General features: G+C 37.6%; 2 protein-coding genes across 2 annotated transcripts in view; one reads left to right on the top strand and one right to left on the bottom strand.

The window, feature by feature from the left end:
* LOC109413913 (ichor) overlaps positions 1-15133 on the top strand; it is a 169156-nt gene that overhangs the window by 94775 nt on the left and 59248 nt on the right. The window lies entirely within an intron of this gene.
* On the bottom strand, positions 2058-3839 carry LOC134290344 (uncharacterized). Its single transcript, XM_062857464.1, has one exon. The coding sequence runs from the start codon at positions 3837-3839 to the stop codon at positions 2058-2060; it is 1782 nt and encodes a 593-aa protein (XP_062713448.1).

The following is a 15133-nucleotide window of genomic DNA, read 5'->3' as shown; positions in this document are numbered from 1 at the left end:
GACTAATTAATAAAATGGGCAGCTGAGGTGTGATTTATGGTTTGATCCGTGGGGTTCATCAATCCGAATGGGGAATAATTTTCGTCAAATGAGCGGCTAGAAGCGTGTCTTTTATGATTTTCGCGCAGACATGTTCTAATAAACCTTCCGTGCTTGGTTTGGCATGACGGCGGACGGTATGGTGGAACATTGATGAGATCTTGAGCTTTGAAGGTGGATGTTTTGTAAAATGGTTAAACTTAATTTGTCGTTGCTTGAAATCATGATTAGTTTAGGATTGCCTTTTGAATTATTGACATATTAAACGTAGGGAGTATGCCATTTTATAATAGTATTGACAACAATCTACAAGGCGCTACAAGAACTCCCCTTCCCCTCCGTAGACTTTTGTTCGTACAAAATTTTCGAAATTTGTATGGAGCGTAGACTTTGGCTGTCTTCGACATCGCTTGACCTTATAATTATGAGAAAAGTTACCTTTGCCTGTTTTCAAAGATTTGCGCTTCCCCACATCAATAGAAAAATCACCTGTTTCATACTGGCCCATATAGCCGAGGCGGTAAACGCACGGGTATTCAGCATGACCATGCTGAGGGTGACGGGTTCGATTCCCGGTCGGTCCAGGATCTTTTCGTAAAGGAAATTTCCTTGACTTCCTTGGGCATAGAGTATCTTCGTGCCTGCCACACGATATACACATGCAAAATGGTCATTGGCAGAGGAAGCTCTCAGTTAATAACTGTGGAAGTGCTCATTGAACACTATGCTGAGAAGCAGGCTTTGTCCCAGTGAGGACGTTACGCCAAGAAGAGAAGAGGAGAGGATACTGGCAGATTGGTAATGCATAGAGTGCTTCAGAAATTCAATCATGAATTTCCACAGAAATCTTCAGAAATCTTTGGGAGATTCCTTCAAAAATTTAATGAAGAATTCCTTTTGAAAAGAAAATATCAGGCATTCTTTCAAAAGTTCCTCTTCATAGGAAATTAATAGTTTTCTTTTTTTTTATTTTTTTTTCAAAGTTTATAGAGGGATTACTCCAGAAATTTATTTAAGATTTCTTAAAAAACCATCCTTGGATTCTTTCCGAAATTGTTTGTACCATGGATTCCTTTAGAAAATCCCACAGGAATTTCTTTTAAAAAGTCTTCCACATATTCTTTTTTGAATGTACTTAAAAGCATATTTTTTGATTCAGAAATTCTTCATGAATTTCATTCAGAATTAGAGTATAGGGTGACTTTACCAATTATGGTATGGTCCTTAGGTAGTAGAAAAATAATACAAAAATAACGAGAAGACCAACAAATGTTATCAATATGTTTAAAGATAGCTTAGTTTCCATACTTTTCAGGAAAAATAAGAAACGGAGCCAGTGGAGCGGACCTGGTGGATGGTTAGAACACTTGACTATCACGCCGAGGACCTGGATTCGAATCCCACCCCGACAAACTCCCAAAATGTGAGTTCTTCCTTCGGAAGGGAAGTAAAGTGTGGGTCCCGAGATGAACTAGCTTAGGGCTAAAAATCTCGTTAATACAGATAAAAAAAAGAAACGGAGGCAAAACTTTTTTTAATATTTATTACAGTGTGTGCCAATGACAGGAACCCTGCACCAGTTATGGTTACATTTCTAATGGTTTCGGCTTGCAGTCACAGAAATAAGCGTTGATTATTTTAATTCATCGCCGACGTTTCGATCCTCGGGTTTGGATCTTCTTCAGGGCCTGTGGTTTATTGACTGTTTTAATCTTGGTAATTACACATTTCTTACTTTTACTTACTCGAAGTTAAACAACTTGTAAAGTGCCGTTTTTACACGGATGTATGTCGGGTTTTTGGTGAAATAGCCTCACTGAGGATGAACATTTTAAAATTGTAGAAAATTGTGGGGATGCAACAAATTAAGAATTGGTAAAAACCTACTTAACAATTTTTGTACCCCTGCTAGGTTAACGGGAAAGTTAATTAATGGGGATTTTACACACTGTTCGACGTCCGGAATTTTGTTATGCTTTGAACCTTTTTCTGGTGTTTCACCGTCGAAGAAAGGGAGATTACTGTGGGTTGTGACGTATGGGAGGTTGTTGGGTGGTTGGGTTGACTAGTGTTGGTTGTGTGGGGATGTTGTTATCGTTGGTTTGTGTACTACGGAAACGATTTGACGACGAAATTCTCTCCTCTCTGCTTCGTCTAATAGTTTCGAGGAGGTTTGCGTACGCACAGCTGAGATGGTCGGTGTCTGTCCGACGGTTGACGGTGTTGGGCGTAGTAGCGATGTGGAACATCTCCAACACTTGCAAAGCTTGTCGTTTGTAGGTGATGTCGATGATGGATGGATTGTTCACGTTGAAACGGTGTTGGTTGGTAATGCAGTGTTCCATTAGTGCTGTCTTCTCTTTTAGCTGTTGTATTGGTGGGTCCGTGTAGCTATTTCCTTCTTGTAGCAATCTCTCTAGGGTATTGATGTGAGATTGGTGTCCATACATACGGGCTTGTAGCTTGTTTGTTGTCATGCCGATATAGTTTCGGTGGCAGTCTCGACAGTCAATTTTGTAGATTACGTTGCTTTTGTTCAAATGTGGCACGGGGTCCTTGGCTGTTTTATATAGGTGTCCTACTGTATTTTGGTTGCTGTACGAGATGCCCATAGCTGTGTTGTTGCTCTTCAATATTTTCTTGAGAGAGGGTGTTAGCGCATGGATGTATGGTATCGACCTGTATGTTGTTGGTTTTTCGTTACGGTTCGTGATCGGTGTTTGGCGCAGCATTCTGTTGATCAGTCCACGGGGGTAGTCGTTCTTTTGCAGGTGGCTGCGTATCAGCTCGTCTTGCTCTTCTCGGGACCTGATTGTGCTCAGAGACCGGACTCGATCAATGAAATTGATGACGACTGACAATTTTTGATCGGCGGAGTGAAACGAGAAGTAGTTGAGAATGCGCCCTGACGCAATCGGTTTGGCATACCAGTCCGTTTTCACGGTCCCATCTTCCTGTCTGATCACGAGAAGGTCTAGGAACGGAAGCTTACGGTTTTCTTCGGTTTCGGAGGTGAATTTTATTTGCTCATTTTGGGCATTGAACAAAGCCAAAACTCGATCAACCTGATCTTTGTGTATGACCAAAAAGAGGTCATCTACATATTTTCGGATGTATTCCGGAGGAATTCCGGCGAGATTGATAGCTCTGGAGATCAAGTTGTCCATCACGATATCCGCCAGAATGGGTGAAAGCGGGCTGCCCATTGCGGTCCCCGAAATTTGGTGGTAGTATTTTCCACGAAAGCAGAAGAAACTGGCATCAAAACAGAAACCGACAATTTCGAGGAAGAAATCTAGGTTGATTTCTGTGTTCTTCCCGATTTCGTCCCACATCATGATGATGTCATGTACTACCACATCTTTCGTGACGTTGGTAAACAACGATACCGCGTCAAACGACACCAGTATGTGGTTTGACGGTATGCGCAAGTTATTGGCATACACGCAAAAGCTCTTCGAATCCACAGCGTTGTATTGGCTTTGGAACGAGCGTTGCAAGATATCCGCCATGTACTTACACAGGTTGATCGTAGGTGCAGTCGTGTTCGGTACGACTGGTCTGAGAGGCAGATTCGGCTTGTGTGCCTTCGGCTGACCGTAAATTCGGGGGCACACGGCGTTGTAGCTGGTGAGATGGTACTTTTCCCTGTCGCTAATCAGCTGGAGCGCGTGTAGTCGTTTGACGATGTTGTTGTTCATCCGTTCGTATCGGTTTATTGGATCTGCGTTTAGCTTCTCGTACGTCGTTGTGTTGTCGATCAGCTGGGTCATCTTGTCGTCGTAGTCGGCGAGGCTCATCCCCACAATTTTCTACAATTTTAAAATGTTCATCCTCAGTGAGGCTATTTCACCAAAAACCCGACATACATCCGTGTAAAAACGGCACTTTAAAAGTTGTTTAACTTCGAGTAAGTAAAAGTAAGAAATGTGTAATTACCAAGATTAAAACAGTCAATAAACCACAGGCCCTGAAGAAGATCCAAACCCGAGGATCGAAACGTCGGCGATGAATTAAAATAATCAACGCTTATTTCTGTGACTGCAAGCCGAAACCATTAGAAGTTCCACCAAAATCAGTCATCCTATCAACAAGTTATGGTTACATTTTATAACTTCGGTTCCTTTTCGCACTAATTGCATGCATTCCTCATGGGAGTAGCCATAACTGGTACACTATGGCGAAAAAGGGTGCAAAGAAGGCGAATTTTTAAGAAAAATTATTTATTTCTACAGAGGTTTGAGTAAAATGTGGAGTTTAAATGAGTGCAATCATCTTTTGTGAACGTGATCTGTTGTTCACAATTTTTTTCTTGTTTAGTTTTTTTGGAAACATTTTTCGGCTTGCAGTCTAACAAATTGCGTTGATTAATTACATATCATTGCCGACGTTTCGGTCCGGCTATTGGACCATCTTCAGGGCTCGATATACAAATCAACAGGTCACACAATTTCGTACAATACAACCGTCGGGTTGAAATGGGTCACGCCGTCTGGTTTTTTTTTTAGAGGCGATAGTCTGCACCGTCAGGTAGTGTCCGTGTACTAGCTAGGGAATTCCCAAACTCAACCGGAACGAATGGCCCAAAAGTGTACCAGACGGCGTGACCCATTTCAACCCGACGGTTTACAAATTGTACGAAATTGTGTGACCTGTTGATTTGTATATCGAGCCCTGAAGATGGTCCAATAGCCGGACCGAAACGTCGGCGATGATATGTAATTAATCAACGCAATTTGTTAGACTGCAAGCGGAAATTTTTTTTTCCGAAAAACCAACCATCATCCAGTCGAAACTTGTAATTTTTCTTGTTTATTTACATCGTTAGAGGGTGAAAATCAACGATAGCCTATTTATTGCACCCATAAACAAACAGATACGCTCCATAGAAAATCAAAAAGCGCTCCATAAAGAATGAACATATGTTCCATGAAAATGTGCAATGTTACCCATAAATAATTGGAAACGTTCCATACTTTATAAAAAATGTACTGGTAAAACATAAAATTTTCTCACTAAAAGTGTAATTTTGTATCAATAAATAATACTTAAATGCTCCATACTAAAATACAAATGTTCCATAGAAAATCAAAATGGTACCCATAGTAAATTGAATATTGCACCATAAAAAAATGAAATTGCGCCATAGAAAATAGACAAATGCTCAGTATTATCAAATTGCACCATACAAAATATGAATTGTCCATGAAAAATTGAAAATTCTCCATACATAGCATATAGTCGTAATTTAAATTCGGCAGTGCTGAATTGCTTTACATAGCACCACTTTAGTGGTGCAGATGTTTAAAGTTATGGTGAATTTCATTTTTTTATGGAGCAACTCACATTTTATATGGTGCGTTTGATAATATGGTGCGTTTGATAATACTATTTCCAATGGTGCAATTTAATTTTTTTATGGTGCATTTTAATTTTTCTATGGAGCAATATTCAATTTACTATGGATACAATTTTAATTTTATATGGAGCATTTGCACTTTATTATGGAGCATTTGTATTTTAGGGAGCATTTCAGTATTATTTATTAGTACAAAATTGCACTTTTAATGAGAAAATTTTATGTTTTACCGGTACATTTTCTATAAAATATGTAACGTTTTTAATTATTTATGGGTAACATTGCACATTTTCATGGAACAAATGTTCATTCTTTATGGAGCGCTTTTTGATTTTCTATGAAGCATTTGCAATTTGTTATGGTCACAATAACCTTTTGCCAAAATCAACTATGATGAATAATTGGTACTATAGTCATAATTTAAACACTTACCCTACTCCAGATTTTTTTTCAAAATTTTTCAAGAAAAGTCCCATGGAGTTCCTCAGACTTTCTACCATATTTTTTCAGTAATCAGTACGACATTTCTTTCAGAAATTTTTCCACAGATTCCTTCAGAAATACTTTCGGTGATCAAGGAATCCAAAATTTATAATTTATCTTAAAAATTTCCGAATTTTTCATGAATTTCCTCTAATTTTTTGCAGGGATTCCTAAAGGAGATCTATGGATTCCTTTCAAGTTTGCTTTATAAGTTCCTTAAAAAATCATCCAGTAATCCAAAAACCTGCAAAGGTTTCTTTTAGAAAATTCTCCAGTGGTTTCTTCAGAGATTTTTTTTTTTAATTTTGTATTAACGAGATTTTTAGCCTTAGGCTAGTTCATCTCGGGACCCACGCCTTACTTCCCTTCCGAAGGAAGAACTCATATTTCGCGAGTTTTGTCGGGAGTGCGGTTCGATCCCAGGTCCTCGGCGTGATAGTCAAGTGTTCTAAGCATCACACCAGGTCCGCTAAAGATAGTTGAAAAAAAAAAATCTCCAGATATTTCTAGAAGTATAACATACATTTCTCCAAGATTCCCTTTAGGTAGATATCCATGGGTTTCTTCTGAAACTCCGTCAGGAATAGCTGTAGAATGCTTCTAAGAATTCGTTTAGAAAATCCTTCGGAAATTTTAAAATTTTGACCAAAATGATTCCGAATTGCTGCCAAATTAGGGCGGATGGATAACCCTCTCAGGTATTCCTTCAGGATCGTCTTCAGGGATTCCTTCAGGAACTCATACAAAAGTTCTTACATAAATTCTTCCAGGGGTTTCTTCGGGAAATCTTCGACAGATTTCTTTAGAAATTCGTGCATTTTTTAAAGAATTTATTAGAAAGTACGGGTGATAGACAAAATAAACGGAACAGGCATTTTTTTTTCTCAAAAAAATGTTCAACTATTTAGCTGTACTTTTTCGAAAAATGTAACAAATATTCTCTTTTTTTCCTGTAAACCACGAGGTCTTGTGGGGGAGGGGGGTGGATCGGGTAAAGACCACGGTCTATACAAATTTTAAAAATTGTGTATGAACGAAATACCACGTGGGAGGGGGTGGGATGGTCTGGTTGGGTTCGGAATCTCTCAAAAAACGACCACGCAAATTATGGACAACCCCTAAGTTGATCAACTAGTGGTCTAAAATTAATTCCGTGTTAGGAATTTTAAGTTATGTTAAAAGTTTCTAATAGCATATTGTATAAGTCAGAAATGCTCGAAATTCCATTGCATTCGGTTCATTGGATTCTGTCACATTCGCCCGAAAACCATTCGCCCGAAAACCATTCGCCCGAAAACCATTCGCCCGAATCACAAACGCCCGAATGACAAACGCCCGAATTCCAATCGCCCGAATAGACCATTCGCCCGAAAAGACCATTCGCCCGAAAAGACCATTCACCCGAATGACCATTCGCCCGAAAGTCATCCGCCGATTCCATGCAATTTCTTTGAACAAGTTTTTTTTCCTAGTTTGCCATGATGAAAGTTTAAGGACAGACGCATGGTATATTAAGTATCCGACCAATCGCAAGAACAGCTGGACTATCGCCAATAAATAATCATATAAGCTTAGTTTGAAAGAACGGCCTATGTTTTGAAGAAGGCCTAATTTCTTGTGAAAATATTACATAATTGGTCATTAACTGTTATAGCATTGTTAATCGAGAGGATAGTGCCAAAACTTCAGCACAGACATCAATAAAGTTAATAGTATTCACGATTAATCTACTCGAAATAACTACGTATCGTTAAAATGAACAATAGTTCATAAAAATTAAAACGTGTGAGCTAACGGATGCAGAAAAGAACAGCAAAATCACGAGAATGCAGTATTCTTATTTGAATAAGCTGTTCTTTTGAAACCATGTTTTGAATCCAGAAATTGTTTTAACGTCAAGGTTCCCCATAAAATAACAAATTAAAAGGACAGCCCATGATTGAAAGAAGGGAAATTTATGGTAAAAATGACATCAAATTGATTTTAATTTCCTTGAAGGTAGAACTAGAAAGAAAAGCCTATTAACAAAAGAAGGGACAATTCCAATGAATGTTTTCACAGCTATATTGCTGAAAATGTCTTTAAGGCGAAACTGGAAGCATTTCCTCATTTTTTTGGTTTTTGATTTTTTATAAAATAGGGAAGCAATATTTTCAAAATCGGTTTTCGTACACATGTAGAGTATAGATCAAGGATTTTTTTTTTCCAGGTGGAAAATGTTTTTCGTTTTTGCAGAAACCATTTTTTGTGTAATTTTGTTTAAAAATGGTTCCTGCAAAACTAAAAACATTTTCCATCTGAAAAAAAATCAGGAGATTCCTTGATCCATACTCTGCATGTGCACGAAAACCGATTTTGAAAATATTGCTTCGTTATTTTATAAAAAATCAAAAACCAAAAAGTGAGGAAATGGATCCAGTTTTGCCTTAACAGTATAAGTCTTATATCAGACTGTGTTCAAAGAAAGTATTTCCAAGATTATTATGGTTTTCGGGCGAATGGTCTTTCGGGTGAATGGTCTTTTCGGGCGAATGGTCTATTCGGGCGAATGACTTTCGGGCGATTGTTACATTCGGGCGTTTGTCATTCGGGCATTTGGAATTCGGGCGAAAGGTTTTCGGGCGAATGTGATAGAACCGTATTTCCCGGAACTCACGTAAAAATATCTGAAGAGTTTTTTTTTTCAGGGATGTTTACAAATGCTTATCTATTATTTTTCCGGAAATACGCGCACAGATTGCTCCAGGGATACCTCCAGAAAATCCAGCAAAAAATCTTTGAGCTTTTCTTCAGGAATCTTTCTCATTTTTTTTTCTACAGAGGGTTTCTCGAGGAGTTTATACAACTTTCTATAAAAAAAAAACCTTAGAAAATCCATCAGCGATTCCTTAAAGAGTATTCCTGCAATTCCTTCAGATCTTTCTCTAGAGATTCATGCAAGTGCACTTCCTGAGATTCCACAGGAATTCTACTCAAGTTTTCTTCAGAAATTCCTCCAGGGGTTTTTCCAGAGATTACTGCTCGGATTACTTCAGGGATCACTTAAAAATTATCTCCAGGTTTCTTCATCATTTCAGGGTCAAGAAGAGATTTCTTCAAAAGTGTTTTTATGGATTTTTTTCAGGATCTACTGTATTTCTTTGTAATTCGCGAAAAGATTCCTTCGGAAGTTCTGGTACCTCCAAGGATTCCTGGCAAAATTCTTTTAGAGATTCCTGTAGAAATTTTACAAGTTTTTTTTATTGTTTCAGTGGCCCCATCAGAAATGTATGCAGGAATTACTTCAGAGATTTCTTCAAGGATTGCTGCAGGAATTTTTTGCATATTTTTTTGGAAGTTTTCTTGGGAGTAATTTGAAGAATTCTTTAAAAATGGAGAATTGTCTAGAAGGAATTCCTTAAAAAGCTTCTGATGATACCTTTAGCAATTCCTAGAAGAAATTATTTAATTTATTATTTAATTTTGTTCAGAAATTTCCCAAGAAAATTAATTTCTGAACAAAGTTTTTGAAACAATTTAAGAAGTTATTTGTAAAAGAGTTTCCGTATGAATGCCGCGAAGAATAAAAACTACTCAATTCCTAGAAAAATAAAAAGGAAAAATTGCTTGAAAACTTTCTGGAGAGATTCCTTGGGTGGTCTTTAGCAGGATTTTTAAGAAAACTCTGGAGAATGCCTGCAGAAATTGCAAACAAAGGTACTGATGCTGAGCTTTTGAAGAAAACCTTCAATGAATTTTCTGAAAGATCACTGCAGCAATATCTGAAGAAATCCTTGGAAGTTCTCCTGGAGATGTTTATGGAATAATTTATCGAAGATTTTTTTAGTACACAAAATTTCTGAAGGAAATTCTGCAGAAACAAAAAAAAATAATATCCTGGAGGATTTTTTTAAGAAACACTTGAAAGTTAAATTTTCTAAGGAAGCATTGCATGAATACTTGTAAGAACTGGAGAAACCTTCGGGAGTATCCATTAAAGAATTTCTTGGAAAATTATAAGAAAAAGAGTAACTTCTGTAGAGAGATGCTCAAAAAATTCTGAGAAAACTCATAAAAAAGGTCTGCTTAAATCCTTCGCAACTTCTGGAGGAATACCTGGAGGAACTTTTGAAAAAACTTTTAAATAAAGTTCCAAAAGAATATGTTCAGAACTCTCCAGAGGTGTTTCTAAATATAAGCCTGTAAGAACGCTCGCTTGTATGCAGTAATACCTGAAGAAACCTCTGGAGAAATTCAAAAAAAAAATTCTGAGAAAATGTTTGAATTTCGTGACTACCAAGGAGAAATTTCTGAAAAATTCTACTAGAAAGAAAACTTGAGAAATTTCCAGAGGAGTTCCTGCAGAAATTCCAAAGAAAAAATCCTGGAGCAGTTTCTTCTGAAATGTTCAACCTTTATGCATAATTTGTAGAGGTTCAACAGAAAAGTTAACTTATTTCTCGTGGAATTTCGGCTTCTTCAGGGCTCAAAATGAAACAATTTATCTGATCCCGTGCACACCTCACGGTTGATTGTCGCGTTTTGATATGACACTGACCAAATCTCATTTACTGCCAGCCCCCTTGAATGTCGTGGGTGGGTGGTACAAAATGGGAGATCTACACCGGGAGCCACGACACTTGCCAATACTGTCAGCTGATAAAACATTAAAATAAAATCAACGCTTTTCTTTGACTAAGGCATTACGTTGGGACCTCCTTGAGTTCCTTTTGAGAATTCTCCAAAAATTTTCTAGACTGACATAGAGTTTCTTCAAAGATAACTCTTTCTGGGAATTACAACTGTGTTTTCTTCCGGTATTTCTCCAGAAGTTCCTTTAAGAATTCACTACCTTTGGGGTCATCCATTAAGTACATCGATCACGGTTCTAAGGAGGAAGGAGGTTTGCTAAAGTGTTACAAGTAATATATTAGGTATAGCAAAAACCCGTACGAAGGGGTTGGGGGGCGAAAAGTCCTAATTTTAGCATCCATTAAGCTCCCTTTTATGAAAACTCCAACGTGATTTTATATGAGTGGTGCAATTGTTATTTTTCCAGGGATCTATTCAGGATTCCTTCAGAAGCTCCCTCTGTGATTCTTCCAGGAGTTTTTTTTTTCTGAAATTCCTAAATAAATTCCATCTGGCAAGCATCCAGAATACTTGGAATCGTCCTGGGTTAATTTTAAGATAATTCCCGAAGTTCCTTTCGAGACTTCTTTAAAGGTTCTTTCAGAGAATGGGAAACCTTGTGGAATACCTGCAGAAGTACTATTACCGGGACTCCCTAAAGGAAATCCTGGAGAAATGTAATCTCAGAAGGAGCTTTTGAAGGCAACCCAGAACGAACATCTGGAGGAATTTATACAAAACTGTTGGAGATATTCCATAAATCAAGTTTGGAGAATAGAGGAGGAACGCCGGGATGCGAATCCCTTAATCCCGGAAGGAGTTCCTAAAATAATTGTGGAATAAGTTCTAGAAGGAATCCCCCTGGAAGCTTTTCATGGTCAAATTTTAGAAATTTCTGAAAGAATATCTCAAGCAATCCCGGAGAGAACTACTGGAGGTAACCTGGATTAAATCTAAAGGAAATTCCTGAATCAACTTTTGTGAAATCTCCGGAGAAAATCCTGAAGGAATCCCAGAAGAAAGTATGGGGGACATTCATGAAGGAAATCTAGAAGGAGTTCCTGGAGTAATCTCGATAAGAGCTAAAATGATAAAACACGCAAGAAATTCTTGAGGAAATCCAGAAAAGATTTCTTGGATCAATCCAGAAAGAACTCTTGGAGACATCTCAGAAGGAACTCCTTGAGAAACAACAGAAGGAACTTTTTGAGAAATCCAGGAAAAAAAATCCTGGAAGAATCCTGGGAGGAATTCCTGAATAAATCTCGGAATTTTTCAAGGAGGAATTTCAGAAGAAACTCCTTGAAAAATCCTAGAAGGCTCTTGAAGAAATTATAAAAGGAAGGAGTGAATTTCGGAATAAATTACGAATCAAATCCCCAGAAGGATGAATCTTTAATGGAATTCTTGGATAAATCATAGAAGCAACTTCTGGTCAATCTTGGAAAATTGTGGAGAAATCCCAGAAGAAACTTCATGAAGTATTCGTAAAGGAACTCCTGAGGGAATTCTTGAAGGAGCTTCTGGAGGAATCTAAGACAAACTTTAAGAAACTCCCAAAGCAATCTTAGAAAGAGCTCCTTGAAAAATCACAGAACATGAAGCATTACCAGAAGGAACTGCTGGAGGAATTCTTAAAAAAGAAAATCCTAAGGAACTTCCTGACGAATCCAAGAAGAAACTTTTTGTGGATTCTCAGATTTAATTCCTGGAGGAACATCAGAAGAAACAACTAGAGCAATTTCAGCAGGAATTCGCTAATATATTTTACTAACTGAAGTTCGCCCAGCAGCCCATCACTGTACATATGTATTTAAAAAAATAAAAAATAAACTCCTGTGAAACCTCGTCGCTGTGCGGTTAGGGTCACCAAGCTTCTAATCGCACCATACTGTGGGGTGAGGGATCGATTCCCATACATAAAAATGATAAAAATCAACCAATACTTATCATGCGACACATGAAATTGCGCTAAATTATATAAGATTTATCATGGTTGACAAATTTTGAGTCATGTTCAACCAGGGAGATCAAAAATTCACGATGTCGGTAAAAATGCCGGCTTAAAATCTAATATGGCTGCTCAAAATTCAGTTGTGTAATGGAGTTAAAGGTTTTTAAACATGCAAAATAGGTAGGTTGGAGAAGATTGTAAAATAACTAGCCACAGAAGTCCAGTGTCGCGACTGTTCGTGTAACTAACATCTAATTTGCCACGCCCTTACAGCGTCAGCAGCGGCGCTAGAAGTGTCAAGTTGATTTTGTTTACAATAACAAAAAATCCTCTACAAGATGGACACTTGAAAATAGTAAATTATTGCAATCAAAGTTATTAAAATAATTGAATTAGAAAAGTGACTACAGCGCGATTGGAGTTCTAGTGTATTTCTATTTAGAAGATACTCGGAGTCTAAAAGTGATGACCAGACAACCCAAGTAGGCGGCCTATTCGATATGAAAAAATTTATGAAGTTTATCTATCGCTCCAATTGATTAATGACCAATTCATCAACAGTGCGGTCCGTCATTTGGTTATTCCGATTTGTTCTGTAAGAAATTCTAGGTATCTTAATGTTTTACTGTACTAGTTGATGAGATAGAAAAAAAAAATCTTATCATGCGACGCCCCTGGATTTTCCTAGCCATGGGTGCCACGGACGATGATACAAAAATCACAATATGTAAACAGAAGCCATCTATTGTGACAAATTAAATATTAGTTGATCGGACAAAAGTGCGATATTTATCAACACGTCACGAGTTTTGTTGAAATGATACGTTTTAGGCTCGAAAAAGCACCATCACCGATAGGTGAATGAATTAAAGTTTTTTTTTCAATGATATTAAGCTTTCTATTTTCATTTTTTTCAATTTTTTCTATAATTGACATTTTTTTCTATTTTTCTCGTTTCAGGTACGTATCATCATCATTGTTTTACTGATTGAGGCATTTTGCAGGAAAAAGTTGGTAAACAATTTAATAGAAACAAATTTCCTTGGCTTTTTTTCACGAAATTTTTCCTATGTAGGGTAGAAATCTACTTCATCATATGCGCTAATTTCCGTCATATCAGACAGGAAATAGCCTATAATTACAGATATTGCCAATGGCTCATCAGATGAGAGCAAAAGGATGCAGAGCATCAATAACCAGTCCCTTTAGTAATGATAATCGAAAATGAATGCAAAATTTCTCGTTTCAATATCGCTCCACTCACGAGTTGAACCTTTTTTTCTCGTTTTGCGTACGACGAAGGCAACCGCACCAAAGCAACAGCTAGCCGAATTGTTCTTCATCACCGTTCCATTAGCACTTCGCCAGATTCACATGTTGAACTCACACATGTTCAACTCAAACCCCACAAAAGCTCTGTGTCACTTCAAAGTTGGATTTCACTGATGCTAAATTAGTCAAATAGATAAATCACTTTTCTCCCGTCAGTGTAATGCAAACAACAATTTGTCTTCGCCTAGGAAGGATGTAAAAAAACGTGTGTGTGGGTTTTCTTCATACGAAATATCGTATTTCACAACCACAGTGGAAGATTTCTTCGTTGCACTGTAATAGCACTGTGGGCAAAAATATTAATTGATATATTTTGGTCTTTTTCCAAAGCTACATTCATGTCAATTTAAAAGCTTTCTACTCAGTCGTACTTTGAACACATGATCAACACACCACATTATATTTTTTGACCATCCTATGTACCATAGAGTTACATAGAAGATGTGCTGAATAGACGTGAACTAGACGGAAACGGAATTCGAGGGACAATCATTTCATCTTATTATTTTAAGGCAATTGTAGTTCTTTCACAATATTCTTTCACATGATATGGAAGCTAATTTATGAATGAATAATTGATACCAAATTGGCCATGAGAAATTTGGCAAGGTGCAATAACAAACTCGATCATTATTGGTCGATGCTTAGATAGACGGGAAATAGATAAAAACCCCTCGCAATGTATCATTAGTAATCCTACGCTCCCAAACTCATCCTATTCGAGAACAACTCTTTTTGTCATCATACGAACTCATTTCCAACAGAAAATATAAAAATAATAATCTGAATAGACAGCCTTTCAATCATTTGCTCTGAGTAGAATGAAATTAGGGATACCTTTTGAATAAGGAAGATCGTTTTATGTTCATAACATGTTTCCAACATGTGTAAAAAATGTGGCCTTTCAAAATTGTATTTGTACAAGATCGTTCGCCATGAAGTTTCAGCCAACAGGTTGCTCATTTTCGGGTCAGAATGAAGTTGTATTCACATGCATAATTATGTAAAGTTAAAATAATTTATGTTAATGAACCAACCCTTCCGATGTATCGAAACCCCAAAGCTCTATCTATAAGCCCCTGTTCCTTCTGTGACCTCATAAATCTGAAACCATGAAAAGTCCCCTCATAACCTTTCGTGTGTTCGATGAGCCCCGGTCCGTAAAATTTACATCAAAATGCCATCAATTTTCCCATGGATCATCGACTTTACGGCGCAAAGTCGTGACATTTCGGTAGGCGCTTGAACTTGACCGCGTCGCTGTGGCAAGCAAATGTCTAAGGTCACGTTCCCAAAACCGACTGACTGACTATAGTGAACCTCCCGGGGGCCTCGGTGGGTACTTTTCCTCCTGA

Source organism: Aedes albopictus, chromosome 3 (genome assembly GCF_035046485.1).
Source record: "Aedes albopictus strain Foshan chromosome 3, AalbF5, whole genome shotgun sequence".
NCBI classification, from domain to species: domain Eukaryota; kingdom Metazoa; phylum Arthropoda; class Insecta; order Diptera; family Culicidae; genus Aedes; species Aedes albopictus.
The sequence above is the reverse complement of the archived record's forward strand: the minus strand, read 5'-3'. Positions and strand labels throughout refer to the sequence as shown.

Coding starts and splice junctions, on each gene's coding strand:
- LOC134290344 (XM_062857464.1), bottom strand. CDS start 3,839: ATGAGCCTCGCCGACTACGACGACAAGATGACCCAGCTGATCGACAAC.